Source organism: Astyanax mexicanus, chromosome 24, assembly GCF_023375975.1.
Source record: "Astyanax mexicanus isolate ESR-SI-001 chromosome 24, AstMex3_surface, whole genome shotgun sequence".
NCBI lineage: Eukaryota > Metazoa > Chordata > Actinopteri > Characiformes > Acestrorhamphidae > Astyanax > Astyanax mexicanus.
Genome location: NC_064431.1, coordinates 4877697 through 4893242, shown reverse-complemented (window position 1 = coordinate 4893242; position 15546 = coordinate 4877697). Strand labels below are relative to the sequence as shown.

At 36.3% G+C, this 15546-nt stretch overlaps 1 protein-coding gene across 2 annotated transcripts; it reads left to right on the top strand.

Moving 5' to 3' along the window:
- Positions 1–614: 614 nt before the first annotated feature.
- Positions 615–12684, top strand: LOC103025299 (uncharacterized). 2 transcript variants are annotated; one of them, XM_007251434.4, is made up of 3 exons: positions 615–892; positions 8930–9097; positions 10827–12684. In XM_007251434.4, exons 2-3 carry the CDS (start codon positions 8950–8952, stop codon positions 12020–12022), a joined length of 1344 nt encoding a protein of 447 aa, XP_007251496.3. In that variant the 5' UTR covers positions 615–892; positions 8930–8949; the 3' UTR covers positions 12023–12684. The 2 variants fall into 2 exon arrangements, with proteins under 2 accessions (XP_007251496.3, XP_007251495.3); XM_007251433.4 differs by having other exon boundaries at positions 616–897.
- Positions 12685–15546: the final 2862 nt, after the last annotated feature.

Genomic DNA, 15546 nt, shown 5'->3' with positions numbered 1-15546 from the left:
AAACTTCTCCAAAAGCAGTGTGTAAGACTGGTGGAGGAGAACATGATACCGAGATGCATGAAAACTGTGATTAAAAACCAGGGTTATTCCACCAATTATTGTTTTCTGAACTCTTCAAACTTTATGAATATGAACTTGTTTTCTTTGCATTATTTGAGGTCTGAAAGCTCTGCATGTTTTTTTGTTATTTCAGCCATTTCTCCTTTTCTGCAAATACATGCTCTAAATGACAATAGTTTTATTTGGAATTTGGGAGAAGTGTGGTTGGTAGTTTATAGAATAAAACAACAATTTTCATTTTACTCAAACATAAACCTATAAATTGCAAAATCAGAGAAACTGATTCAGAACCTGAAGTGCTCTCTTAATTTTTTAGTTAGACTCTGGAAATGATTTTATCCCAACACTGGAAATTTGTCTGCAGTAGTGAAATCGCTTTAAAAAATTGTTTAGTGTAAGGTTGGTATAACCCACCCAGGTAAAAGGTGTGAGCAGCTCTGGTACTAATGGATCAGTGTCGAACAAGCAGCCATGGCCAAATCCCACAGCCTGTAATCTAGTGCAGATTTTGCAAGTCGTGCTTTAGCTGCAAACATTAGCAATTAGGCTTTAGCAATACAGACAGCATGGCACTCTTTACCCTACCCTGCTGAGGAAGCAGCTCGACCAGTTTTAGTGTATGATCTAGACAAACACAGACACACCCTTACCTCAGCCACGTGCTTCTCCACACAGCTCAGGTAAAGCAACCTACAGAGAGGCAGGGGCGGCCTGTAGAGACACGTCCCACACAGGGAGGGCTCGGGGAATCCACACACACACACACACACACACACATGAGGATGAGCCCTTTCTGCTCACACTGAAAACCTGACTGCACTGGATTCTTCAGGTAAGGTCAGTATTCCTGCAATCTTTCACTTCTGTTTTCACACAGGTGACTCATATTTCTTACCTGGTGTCAGATCTGCTGATCTAAAGCTTCATGCCACCCAGACCTACCAGCCTTTCAGTTCTGCAGGAGAAGCCGGCCTGCTGGAGCTGCATGAGAGCCGAGCCAGCAGTGATTCAACCTGTGCCTGGACCCTGCAATTACCATTTTCATTGTGATTTAAAATACATGTTCTCAAACCACAAAATCATTCTAACATGAGGAATATAAAGACCTGTGGTAACTGTGGATTTCAGATCCAGGTCATTTTGACCCTGGTTTCTCTGCATATTGCTTATTTAGAGAAAAAAAAAGGTGTCAATTTGTTGTGAATTAGTTATTATTTTAATGACATTTCCTTTATACAGACTTGTTTAACCTGTAACAGGTCAGAATATTAATGCAAAATGCATTAATGACGATTCTTTATTTTTGATTTATTTCTTTATTAAGTCCACAGAAAATTATTTTGTATTTATTAATAATATTTCAGTAAATTTGGAGCATTTATATTGGTCCATTCACCATGTTATTTTGATTCAGTGTAAGGAACAACTGATAGATTATGCCAAATATGAAAAAACGAAAAAAAAAAAAAAACAACACCTGAGATTATTTTCATTTGTTACCCATTGAAATGGATTGAAATATATTTTTTAATCATTTCACCATTCAGAATATACAATCATCTTTCTGCAGATTGTTCAGTCACTGGTTACTGCATGAGCTGTACTGAAACTCTTTTCACTCTGCCTTTGGTTGATGAGTTAATATGTTACATATTAAGTTTAGTTCCTGAGCGCTATGATTAGATTAGATTAGAATTGCATGGAAATTAAAGTGGTATGTGGTCACAATATCAGGCTTCATATAAAATACATTTTCTAAAATAAAATAAAAATATATAGAACTGTATATAAAACATATCAATTATTAACTAAATTATATAGAAATGTATATAAAACACATCACATATCTACTAAAATATACAGAACTACATATACCACAAATGATCTACTATAACATATATATATATATATATATATATATATATATATATATATATATATATATATATATATATATATATAAAGTGCTGCACCGTTAAAATAGTAAAAAGATGAGTTGGGGTGAGTTTGAAGTAAGTTTGGGTGAGTTGGGATGGGTTACAGTGAGTTTGGATGAGTTGACATGATTTTGGATGAGTTGGGTTACGTTTGTATGAGTTGGGGTGAGTTTGTATAAGTTGGGATAAGTTGGGATGAGTTTGTATGAGTTGGTGTGAGATGGGATGAGTTGAGGTCAGTTTGTATAAGTTGTGGTGAGTTGGGTGTGTTGGTTTGAGTTTGGGTCAGTTTGTATGAGTTGGGATAAGTTGGGATGAGTTTGTATGAGTTGGTGTGAGATGGGATGAGTTGAGGTCAGTTTGTATAAGTTGTGGTGAGTTGGGTGTGTTGGTGTGAGTTTGGGTCAGTTTGTGTGAGTTGGGGTGAGTCTGTATGAGTTAGGGTGAGTTTGTATGAGTTGTGATGAGTTAAGGTGAGTTTGTATAAGTTGTGGTGAGTTGGGGTGTGTTGGTGTGAGTTTGGGTCTTTTTGTGTGTTGGGGTGAGTTTGAATGAGTTGGGATGAGTTGGGATGAGTTTGTATGAGTTTGTATGAGATGGGATGAGTTGAGGTAAGTTTGTATAAGTTGTGGTGAGTTGGTGTGAGTTTTAGTCAGTTTGTGTGAGTTGGGATGATTTTGTATGAGTTATGAGATTTTTTGTTTTGATGTGGACTTTGAAGCAGAGTATCGAAACACTGTGATTCAAAATAACTGATTCAGTTTAAATAGAGTTTGAATCAAGTTTGACATCACTAGTTTGTGGTTTGTTATCTTTATTTTGCTTGTTAGTGTGATGGTTTGACATCTTTTGTTGTTTTGTTTTACAGACTAAGAGTATTTTATTTATTTGTTTTTGTTTTGCCAACAAATAGAGCCAACTTTTATTTGCATCTTCCTTCCTGAGTTCAACTCATTACAGTGTCCCAATACGTTTGTCCATATAGTATATACTGAGATTAAAAAAATATAAATTAATGTGTAAAACAATATGTTTTTTCTAATGCATGTTGAAGTGTCTGTTTTGCTCCAAAAATGAAATGGTTTTAATTTTCTTGGTATAGAAAACCTGAGTGGTGTATTGTGCTCCTCTGATCATCATCTTACACATTTTGTAATATTATACAAGCACGCACATGCAGGCGCACACACCGCTCCAGCTAGCATTACATTACCCCCCCAGGCTAAATCAGACTGCAGCTATGTGAAATATGTTCTGTGCTGATTTGGACTTGCAGTAAAAGTTTTATATTTACACAGAAACTGCAGAGAATCGATAAAGCACTGGCAATATTAATAATACAGGAAAATCCACTTAATCCTCGGCTGCTCCTTCTCTCACACAGCTTTTATATGGTAAAGGCAAGGTCATATGTGGTATAATAAGTGAAGGTATCTCATATTAGGCTATAATAAGGTCGTATTACTAAAGTGTATGAAGAGATTAAAGGCTTAGGCCTGAAAAGTACAGGTGTTTGAAATGTGTACAGCTGCAGTGGAGCATCATATCCTAAAACCAAAACCAGTGAGGGGCTCTTATTCAGTTCTGGAGACCCCAAACACCGGCAATGTTCTGACATGGGGGTAGGGGAGGGCAACTGCCCCCTTGTACCCCCATGGTGCCCCCACGGTGCCTCTGTGGTGCTCTCTAAAGTGGCAAATTAACAATTCCTAGGCTCGCCTATAGATCAATCGTGCACCGTGCAGCTTGATTTAAGGCATGTCAGTGTGTTTTTGCTGTCAGAACTTCAGGAAAAGTATGCCTTGTGTGACTTGAAACATGCAAAAGGCACAAAACTAATCCTCTTAATTAGTTATGGGTGCATTTCGGGTGTAACATGCAATAAACCAATTAGATTATTAATTGACATTTCCTTTAAAAGACAGGTGTGCTCTGACTTTATTTTAATGGTGTATCACTTCTGCACTTCTCAGCAGAGAAAAAATACCCCTAAAACGAGTCCCAGCACCCCATTAAAGTAAAAAGCAAAAAGTTGTTTTTAAACAGAAATTTGTCTTTGATAAGCTAAAAAAATTATTCCAATGCATACACACACACACACACAAATTAAACATCATTAAAAAAAATATTCAAAGAGCATTTTTTTATTCGGTAAGCTAATGCTGCAGGCAAGGTCCTAGACTAGTACTGTCTGTGTGTGTATAAGCTAATTAATGTTACAGAATGATAGAAGATATGATTCAAGGGATTCAAGGAGATTTTATTGTCATTCGCATCACATGTGGTACATGAGGTGGAACGAAATTGTGATCTCACGATCCAGTTTTACACCCAAAGAGCTGTTATTAATAGATATATAGATAAAAAAGAATACAATAAAAGAAATAGAATATACAAAATAGATAGATAAATATCCCAAGAATAAAAAAAATAAAAAAATAAAAAAAATAAAAAAAACAGGTGGCGTCCCTCTCCTAATAAGTCCTCTGTGTGTGTGTGTGTGTGTGCGTGTGGTCAGCCAGTCAGCGATAAAAATCCATACTGAGTTAAATAGCTTCCCGCTTTTAGATATTTAAATTAGATCAGATAATGGAAAAGGAAGCTTTGGGAATAGAAAAATAGAAATGATAGAAGTATGTAAAAATGCGCACAACAGTTTTATCTTCTTATCTACTGTAAATATTAGAAAAGTTTTAAATAAAAGTAACACACCTGTACATAATAGTTTGTGTGTCTGATTTGAATGTAATGATTCTATTTTGTCTGAAATGACCCACTCATCCTCCTGGGAACTCAATTTCTATTTCCTCATTTTTATTTAGAGTTTTTTTAAAGAGGGATTGGTGTAGCTGGAACAGAATTCTGGTTAGAATTGAATCCTGTAATTGCCCCTGGTTTATCCACTGCTGTCGCTCCATGTGTGCATATCAGGCAGGGGTTGAACATGTGTTGGGGACATGGCTGTTGACAATTCACTGCAAAGATAGCAATGAACGTCTGACTGCTGTCTGTTGTCAGGGTTCTACTCAGTCAGCAGCGCACCTGTGTTTTGTTTTGTTGCCAAGATAGGAATATGCCAGAAATGTACCTGAACACACCTCATTTCCAGACCTCCACACCAATTAATGTAGATATATTTATAATCAATGTTGCTATTTAATCAATGCAGGCAGAAGGCATAAAAGTAGACTGTTGGCAGAGTGTAACATAGCAATGAGCATCGCAACACACCTTGCACAGGGTTTAAGATAGAAATGAGCATCACAACACACCTTGCACAGGGTGTAACATAGCAACGAGCATAGCAACACACCTTGCACAGGGTGTAACATAGCAACGAGCATAGCAACACACCTTGCACAGAGCATAAGATAGCAATGAGCGTCACAACAGACCTTGCACAGGGTTTAAGATAGTTTAAGATATGGCCCTTTTTCTTTTTTTACTGTATTTTTGGTACAACTGAAACAGTCTAGAAGCAGTTACTGTATTCACATCTGCTTTTTTGCCAGGTTAAATTGGACTCTGGTTCATTTTCACACCAGAAAATTATCCACACTTTGACCATTAAGAGAAAGTTTAAGGGAGGGGGTGTGGTTAGTCACCCACATGGTGCCTCTATGGTGCTCCCATGCTTGAAAAAGTGTCAGTGAGTGCAGGAAAACTCCCTCACTTTCTAACTGAACTGGTTTCGTTTTTCACTTTGATACTTCTGAGTACTTAACATTTACATTCATTTGCAAGGTGCTTTCAAATGTAAAACAGAAGCATCACTGTATTGTATGTAATTTGCATCTGATGTGTGTGGAAACTCAATGAAAGGAGACAGTCTTTATCTCTGCTTTATATCAAATGTTCTTTATTTTATTATAATTGCTGTAACACACAGGTTCTTAACCTGGGGGTCCTGACATAGTCTGCGTGCAGGTTATCATCAGGCCTTTTAATAAACTTTAATATGTATATAATATGATTTAATTTGAGATTGAGATTAAGATTGAGGCACAGTACCACAGCACTTGCATGTCCCCTGCACTTTATCACTTATCACCGTGTGAAAATACCAGACAAAATAAGTAAGGAATAAATGTATTAAAAATGTCTTAAAGTCTGACTTTATAGTGTCAAAACAACAGTAAATTATATGTGAACAAATATTTGTGCTGTACTGTAGGTTTGTCATGGAGGCACCAAGTATTTGCACAATTAAAACAATTAATAACTCCTGCTTTAACTAAATAACTAAATATAAGGGTGTAAATCATCACTGTCCAATGACAAACAGGTAACTCCAAAACAGCTACTTTACAAAAGATAAATAAAACCTTCTTAACCCTTCTATTATGTTCAAGGTCAAATTGACTCGTGTTAAAGTTCAAAGATCTAGTAAAAATGGCTTAATTAAATTAAATATTTATTTTATTAAATCTAAAATTAAATTAAAATTAAAAAAAAAATAATTTATACGTATATGCAACCACCCTCTGCAAAAACTAAAACTTGCAATGTTATGTTTCAATGTTATTTAAACTATTGTGTTTTATATGTCGTTTTTTTTTAAGTAATAAAGTAGTGAAACATTAAAAAAAGTTTTAATATAAAAAATAAAAATTGTGAACTATCCTAATTGAAGCATTACATGTTAGAGGTAAAGAACAGCACTGACTAAATATAAAAAAATATTAATAGAATAATTAGTAATGGAGTTAGTAAAAAAAAAGTACATTTGTTAGGATTTTATTGGTTTTAGAAAAATTAAACATGCACCAGGTCGAACTGACCCAGGAACACCATTGCTGTCCCTGACAAATGAACATAACAGGAGGGTTACCTTTTTATTAAAGGTCAATGTAAAAAAAAAAAAATTTCAGGTTATTTTGTCGAATTTCTATTGGTCCATTCATTAAGAAATCTTGATACAATATAAAGGACATAGATAAAATACATTATTATGCTATTATTTTAGCATTATATTATCATATGGCATAAAAAAAGTCTTAAAATTACATTATTATAAATATTAAAAAAATAAATTCTTGTCCAAACAATAGTAGTTACCGTGACAAGCCTACATTTAGCATAATTTAAAAATAATCTTTACTATTTTTATTAGTGCAGCTCAAAAAAAATAGAACATCATTAAAAAGCTACTTTATTTTAGTAATTCAGTTTTGCTGGTGTTGATCCACTGTGTTTTATTATCAAGTCTAAAGTCAGTGCAGTTTTGTTACAGCACTTCATGCTGAACCTCTGCTGACAACAACTTCTATAGAGATGCTGATTTCATTTTCCAGCAGGACTTGGCACACTGCCCACACTGCCCCAACTGGTCTTAATATATAATATTCTAATTTTCTGAGACACTGATTTTTGGGTTTTTATTGGCTGTAAGCCATAATCATCAACAATAAAAGAAATAAAAAAAAACGCTTAAAGTAGATCACTCTGTGTGTAATACATCTATATGTAATATATGAGTTTCCCATTGTGAACAGTGTGAATTATTGAAATAAAGTAATTAGTATTTCCTGCTATGCTGTTGCTCCAATTTGTAATAGGAGTTGTATTACAGCGAACTTCAGCATGCACAGTTTGATCTGTGTAAGCCAGCCAGCAGTAAAACATCTCAAATTGATTCTTCTATTAATAATTAATGCTCAGCCGGGCCTCGCAGTCCAAAAGGGTCGTAACACACAGATTGTTTGTCACCCTAAACTCTCTGAAACCGAGGATGATAAAGCGCTGCAGCATTGCTTCCGCTGGCAGTGCACTTCTTCCTCAATTTAATTTGTTTTAATGTCCTAACGAAGACTTAGATGCAATTTTGCTGCATAAAACAGCTCCAATCTAAGACTCTAATGCATGGTAAGAACACAACATTTTATACCCCGTCCACCTCTACTGCAAAATCTACTGGAACTGCGAGAGTATATTTGATTAGGCTCAAATATAGGATTATCACAGGACATCATTAGGAACCTCTACAGCTCAATGCAGAGATGCCTGGACTGTTACATTGCGCAGTTATTGAGTTGATTAACCTAGTGGGGGGGGTGGATGAGCCCAGTTCTTCTTTAGTTGTTCACCGACGTGTGTTTCAGAATTTTCGAATCGGACAGTTCTTCGTGCCTGACAACTCGTGGCTGAAACTCCACCCTCTTTGACTAGGTCTGCCTAACAACAGAGCGATCTATATTCTGATTGGCTCAACGAGAGTACATTATAACATGCAGCCGATGGATTGGCAAGCGTGAGAAATACCATGTGTGGCATGTGAGCTCAAAGCGTGAGACTTGAGAACACTGATAAAACAGTAAACGGTATATCTGTTACCGGTAACCATAAATCAAATATAACTATTAACCATTGACAAAGGAGCACCACAAGGTTCAGTCCTGGGTCCAGTTTTATTTAACACATATATATAAATGATCTTGCTGCCTCTTACTCAGACTGCGAAGTGCACCTTTATGCAGATGATACAATGTTATACTGTTCAGCTGATTCTGTTCACGCAGCAATTGAAAAGCTTCAGTGTTCATTTAATGCTTTGCATTAATTAATTTTAAATGCTAAGAAAACTAAGTTAATGCTGTTTTCCAGATTTCCTAATATTAATTGTAATACTCTTTGTTTTATTGCTCTACATTTTAGCCTGTTTGCATATCCTTTTATGTTGATTTATTTATTTATTTATTTTTTATTTATTTTATCTTAAAGTGTTTGCTTGTTTTTATCATTCAAACTTAAGTCTCAATCCCTTTAACTCTATGTAAGCTCGGCTACATTGAAAATGAGGGTTACCCTCAGTGTATTTACCGAGTGAAAATAAAGGTTGAGACAGAGAGATGTGTATGTTTATGATTTTTTTAAATGTAGATAATGCATATTAAAAATGAGATTTTTTTAAATGGTTTATTGTCTCCTTTCAGGTTGCCATTAAAGCACAGATATGGATGGAGTTCTGGAGGCCGCTGTCGCTCTGTGTGGATGTAAAGTGGTGTGTAGTTTTCTCTGCCTGCCTGCTTTCAGTCGCTCCATCTCCTCCGTCAGCCTCTGCTGCTGCTGCCTCTTACTCTTCACAGATCTCTCCATCACTGGTGAGTACATATCTGTAGTTATAAATGCACAGATCAAGCATTTCATTATGTGTATGATCTTGTTTTTACAAGATATTTACAAGATTCTTTCACCTTGTTATTTAATGACCAAGATCCCACAAGACCCCCACATAGCAGGTTATATTATATTTTAGGTAATATAATATTATATATATATATATAAATATATATATTTATTTATTTTTTTATTATTATTATTATTATTATTTTTTTTTATAATTTTTTGTTTCTTTAATATTACTTTTATTTTTTCATTTCATTTTAATGTTTTGTATTTTCATTCTTGTTCTTAGTTCTATTATTAATTTATTATTATTATTAAAAACTTATCATTTTTAATATTTTACTTTACTTTTACTATTATCTATTTACTTTTATTTTATACTTTATAATTTATTTTACGTTTTGTGTCAAATTGTTTTTTTATGGTATTTTAGAATTTTCTGTTTTACATATATATTTTTATTAAATGTTGATTTAAAAATGCGTACTTCGTTTATTTATTTATTTATTTATTTATTTTACTATTTTATTTCTTATTATTTCTAAATTATCAATAAATGTGTTCAATCGCTTTGATGTTATAAAGGCTCGGCAACATTGTAAATAAGGGTCGCCCTCAATGTTGATGCTGTTGTTAAGACTATTCCCAGTTCACTAGTGATACTGAGGTGTTTAAATATTCCTACCACTACAACACACACTAACTAACACAGGGTGGTCTATTCTGTGGAGTCCTGACCACTGAAGAACAAGAGAACAGGGTGAAAGGAGGGTAATAATAAAGTATACAGAGAAACTAAAAGAAAGGAATAGATAGTGGATGTCAATGTTGTGCTTAATCAGTGTATTTTTGATGGTCCTATTTTCCACTTTTGAAGACTTTGCTTTCCTATGCTTTATACTGAACTAAAAAATCCTACATTATTCTTAGCTCAGACGCACATTATGATAAGAGGCTCTTTAAAAATTGTTTTGGTGTTTTTTAAAAGAACCTTCATCCAGACTATGAAGGAACACTTAAGGAATCATTTAGTAACTTAAAAAAAGTTTTAAACCAACCAAAATACTCTGTGATGCTCTTAGGTGCTCTTATCTGGGGTTAAGCTGTTAACTTGTGGTTTCTGAGGCTGGTAACTGATGAACTTATCATGAGCTTGCTTTCCAAGGCTGGTCCTGATGAGTGCCAGTTTTATCATAACATTACATAACTTTGCCTAACTGACTTTAAGCACTTCTTTACTTAGTTGAGTAGTTCTTGCTATAATTCGGTATAGTATATAACTTAAATAGGGCTATTCACTGTATACCTGTAACTCTACCTCTTCACTACTTTACAACTGATGCTCTCAAACACTTTATTAAGAGGCAAGAAATTCAAGTAGTTAACTCTTGACAAGTTCAGCACAGCTGTTAACTGAAAGCCTGAATTCCAGGTGACTCTACCTCATAAAGCTGACTGAGAAAATCCAGCAGAGATGAGCAAAACTAATCTAATCTAATCAAGAGGTTGTTTTTTGAAGAATCTTAAATATAAAACACTAGTATTGTAGGTTGTGATAGCTGGACACAAGAAATCTGATTTGAGAAACAACCTTGATTGGCATGCAGTCTGAATTAATTAGTAATTTCCCAATTACATCTTCATCCATCTCTTGAGCAGTGCATCTATTCAACATCTTCCATTTCTTCCTTTTTTTTTGTACAGTGTTCATGTCCTATCTTTGGTGCGCTGCACCCAACCCACTGTCCTTCCACCCATCTTCAGACACCATCGCTCTACGCTTCTTGCTATTCCTCAGCAAAACCTATGAGGCGGTACTCATCCTCACGCCAATTCTAGTGGCCGTGGAGGTGATACTCTGGCTTCTGTGGCATCAGGAGGCAACAATGTCTGAGAACACCATTGGAGAGATTGTGAAGAAGAAGAACAAGCACAGTGAGATGGATCCATTAGTGTTGCTTATGGATGCTGAGGAAAAAGCGTTGGAGATGGAACCAGTACAGCGCGAAAAGAGAATCACGCAAGAGAATCGAGGAATGTTCTTCACATTCTTGAAGGTTGTGAGCTTTTTTGGTTGTCTTCTACTGTGGTGTATAAGTGGAACCTATGCTGGATCCAGTTGGAAGCAGGATCAACCAATGGTCAAAGAGTGCCTGGAAAAGGGCGGGTCTTTGTCAGCCTGCCTCCCATGCTTGCTGACTGCCTCCTCGCCAATCGGTGGTCAACTTCTTTGGCTGCTAGCCGCCATATTGGTTGTTTTGGGGTTGATCCAAGGTCTGAAAGGTTTGCATTTTTCAAGGCCAGTCCAGTTCCTAGAGCTGATTTTCCACACAAATCAGCAGGAAATGTCTCAAAAGACAGTTTCTGTTTCTGGGTTGCATTTACAAATGTTTTTTAAATGGGTTAAAGAGTATAAAGGTAGCGAAAGTAATAGAAATCAGCAAAAACAATGGAATTTCGTACTTGACTTGACAACAGAGCACAAGGACGGTGTTGACTCAGCTGCTCAGGGTCTGCAACTGGAATACAATGGGCCACCACTGGCCAATGGAAACCCAAGGCCATTATGTGGCCAAACAGGTTTGACTGGTGGTTGTAAATTACAAAGCGGAGACGTCCTGCCCGCCTCACAGCAACAGTCTGCAGCAGAACTTCCCCTTACGGGCACTGATGTACTGGGAAACACAGGACCGGCCCTGAACCCCAACGAGACGAGACACTGGAAGCCTCAGTGGGAAAGTCCCTGCCTGAGTGGAGGTCTAATGACAGGACTAGTGTGTGGTTTGCTGGTGTGTGTTTTTCCTACAGTTCTCAGCACCAACATACTACTCGTCAGAAGCCTGGACATGCTGGTGGTGTGTGTTGTGAAACATTTGCTAATTGCTAACCACAGTAAATAACTGTAAAGGGACTTGGCGGGATGTGCGTTCCCACAGGACTTATCAGCGTGTGAAAAGTGTTGAGATCATTGAAATGTGAGTGCTAAACTTTCACTGAGCAATCTCACACTGATGGTTAACTTTGGGAGACTGAGTAGTCCAGTGGTCTAAAGTGTTGCCACTATGATTGGGAGATCGCTGGTTGGAATCCTGGTCATGTAGCTTGCCATTAGCTGCCGGAGCCCTGAGAGAGTACAATTGGCCTTGCTCTCTCTGGATGGGTACAGTAGATGGCGCTCTCTTTTTCCCCTCATCACTCCTAGGGTGATGTCGATCAGCACAAGGCGCCTGTCAGCTCAGAGTCGCGGCGATTTCCTCCAAAAGAGCCGGAGTCTGACTTCACGTGTGTCGGAGGAGGCATGTTTTTTGGTATCAGTAGTAATAGGGGGGGATATACAGCAGACTAGCAACTGAATGGGTGGGACACTTGGCCTAGCTAAATTTGGAGAAAATGGGGAAAAAAAAAAATAATAAAATACGTTGGTTAACTTCATTAATGCATTTGTGTTCATCATCATTTTTTTCTAAGTTTATTCCACTTTCTCCTTAATTTGGAAGCCCAATTACATAGGGTTGCCATCCTGTCCTGTTAAATAAAGAACCAATTTGTTCTATAAAATATATATATATTTGGAAGTGCGGGACTATTTATCTGTAAATAAATGTCATGCTTTATGAAATAAGTACTGTTACTAAAAAACGTATAACATTTCTGAGTAAGAAACTCCATGATGTGCTGTTTTTAAAACATATATGTGTATAAAACTGAAGGGTGTGATTGGAGATAACCACACCTTCACACTCTTATTTTTAAATGTCACAATGACACAAGGCTTTGGAGGTTGTTTTTACTTTTTCAGGAATCAGGAAGGTCAGAGTGTTTTCATCAACAATGAGAGCTGTGAGGAGAACGTGACCCTGAGGGGCAGAGAAGCTTCACTTCTGTTCTGCTGTTCTGCTGTTCTGGGACCAGTGCATATGAACTAGGAGACAACAAGCTATCTGAGTGAAGTGCTGGGAACCTCTCCTCAGATAGCCAGCGCTTGCCTGTTCTACACGGCGTAAATTCGCACACAGGCCAGAAGATCTTTCCATCCACTCTTTTCCGCCGTTTCATCTTCTCACAGACTTTAGGACACTTAAGGACTGTCTGCTGTTTTCATGAAGGACACAGCGCTGAACAACATCATGATAAGAACAGACAGGCTGGAGCGGATCACGTCATTAAAACGGGACAACATGCTGTTAACTGGACTCTGCTGACGTAATCATATTGATAAGTTCTGTTCAATCACGTCATTTGCATAAATGTATAACTGCTTGGATGAAGTCTGAGGAGTTCTCTCTGGCCCTCGACTGGCTTTAGTTTCTTTCTCTTTCTTTCTCTCTCTCTTTCTCTCTCTCTCTCTCTCTCTCTCTCTGGGTTGTGAATGTGTTGATCTATCGAGATTTTATTACACTGTGTTGACTTGTTGATGTACTTTTACTCTTTTCTAATATACATCTATTAATTTTTGTTCATTTTATATATCTGTAATGCTGAAACTATTTTTCAAGTAAACTTTAATATATTTTTAATTCTAAGTTCTGACTCATTGGTCATCATTTCATGTTCTGAGATTTCTCACATCCGAGTTTTATCTAAGTCATGCTGTGGTAAATTACCCTACAAAACAAATACACAAGGAACAGATTTGCCAGGTACAGGTTATAGCAGCCCAATCCCAGCAAACAATTTTTGGTTAGTAGAACGTTTTCTGAATGTTACGGTTTACGTTCTTAGGATGTTAAATCTGTTGAGTTTTCTGAATGTTCTTAAAATATTATTTAATGTTTTTTAAACATGTTGGTAACATCACTAATACATCAATGTTTTATTTTTAGTTTTGAGAATAATGCTAGTATTCGTATGGCTGGGATTTTTCTGTGAGAAACGTTCTAATAATAACGTTGGGATGTAAACCAATATTATGTCACATATTTTCAGAATGTTCCTGAAACATTATTTGTGTAAAGTTACAGGCTAACTTTTGTGGAACCTTTTCAGAACGTTGCTAAACATTTTTATGTTTTATGTCTTTAAAGTAAATTCTTAAAAAATATATTTTAAAGTCAAGCGAGTGCTGGATGTTAATCTACACAGAGTTCTCTCCTGAAAACAGTTTATTTGGGTGAGTAAAGAGCTTCCGTTTATTTACAGTAAGCTTAGATTTACAATATTTTGTCTAAGGGTGAGTTTTCAGTGTAGATACTCCAGCACTAAGGTTGATGGCTATATCAGCATTAGCATTAGCTGCTAACCGCAGTGCTAGCGGGATACAAATGTTGCCCTAGCTATCAACTAGCGGTTCATCCTTCGTATCTGGTTTCAACATAGTAAACATGCATACTACAGTCCAGTATACTCACCTGTGCATGGCAAAAGAACTAGTGCTGCGGTTAGCAGCTAATGCTAATGCTAATGCTGCACCCAGCCCTAGTGATGAAGAAACTTCACTGAAAACTCACCCTTATAATTCTGTACTTCAGTGGAGTGGATTTACTGCTACTTAATACCTGACTGGTAGATTTCATACATAAGGTGCACAGGATTATAAGGCACGCTGTCAATTTTTAGGAAAGTAAAGGATCACCTTATGCACCTTATAGTCTGAAAAATATGGTATACTATTTTAACGGTGTTGTAACACTGTAATTGATTGTAATTGTAATTGATTGTTCTTCATTTGTCTTCTTATTAATTTTTTCTTAATTTGTCTTTTGAAGGTAAAAATGGTAAAATGTAACAGCCAGACTCAAAACAAAGCATTATGATTGTGTTTTTAGCAGCTCGAATCGCTGAGAGAGAGAACTGTAATTAACTTCCACAGATGGCAGTTTATAAAAGTAAACACCATTAGTGCTGGGCATTTGATAGAGAGCAGAGAAATAAAACAGGATATCAAATCTGACTCTGAAACAGCTTTTAGCACCTGTCGGTTTATGACTGAACTGCCGTCATTCGGTGGGCAGTTGGCATAAAGTCGCTGCTCTTATAAAGATATGCTGTGGGTTAATTTTCCAGACAGGAAGTGAGCCTAGTCTTGGGCTACACAGAATTCTGCATGGAGATTTTTTTCAATTAAAAGTAAAAATTTAGTCAACCACAAAGCTGTTAAACGTTTTGATATTCAGGTATTATTACTCAGATAAAAGTATCAGGTACAGTGGTATAAAAAAGTATGGAACCCCCTGATAATTTTTATGATTTTCCTTAATAATCATTGATTGTTTAGATCAGTAACTTTAGTTAAATATATATTAAAGGGGTGTCCAAACTTTTTTTTTTTGTTGTTGGGGGCCAGAAGGAGAAATATATTTGAAGTCACTGGCCACAGACTCCATAATAAAACAAATAATGAAATATACCACTTAAAATAATACATTTTTCCTGATTATTTCATTTACACACCATTTTACTTTACTCACTATCTTTATTTTTGACA

What these genes read in the sequence shown, in the direction of transcription:
- LOC103025299 (XM_007251434.4), top strand. Translation starts at nt 8,950, where the DNA reads ATGGATGGAGTTCTGGAGGCCGCTGTCGCTCTGTGTGGATGTAAAGTG. An exon ending in CACAGATCTCTCCATCACTG is followed by an intron (nt 9,098 to 10,826) that starts GTGAGTACATAT and finishes TTTTTTGTACAG; the next exon opens with TGTTCATGTCCTATCTTTGG.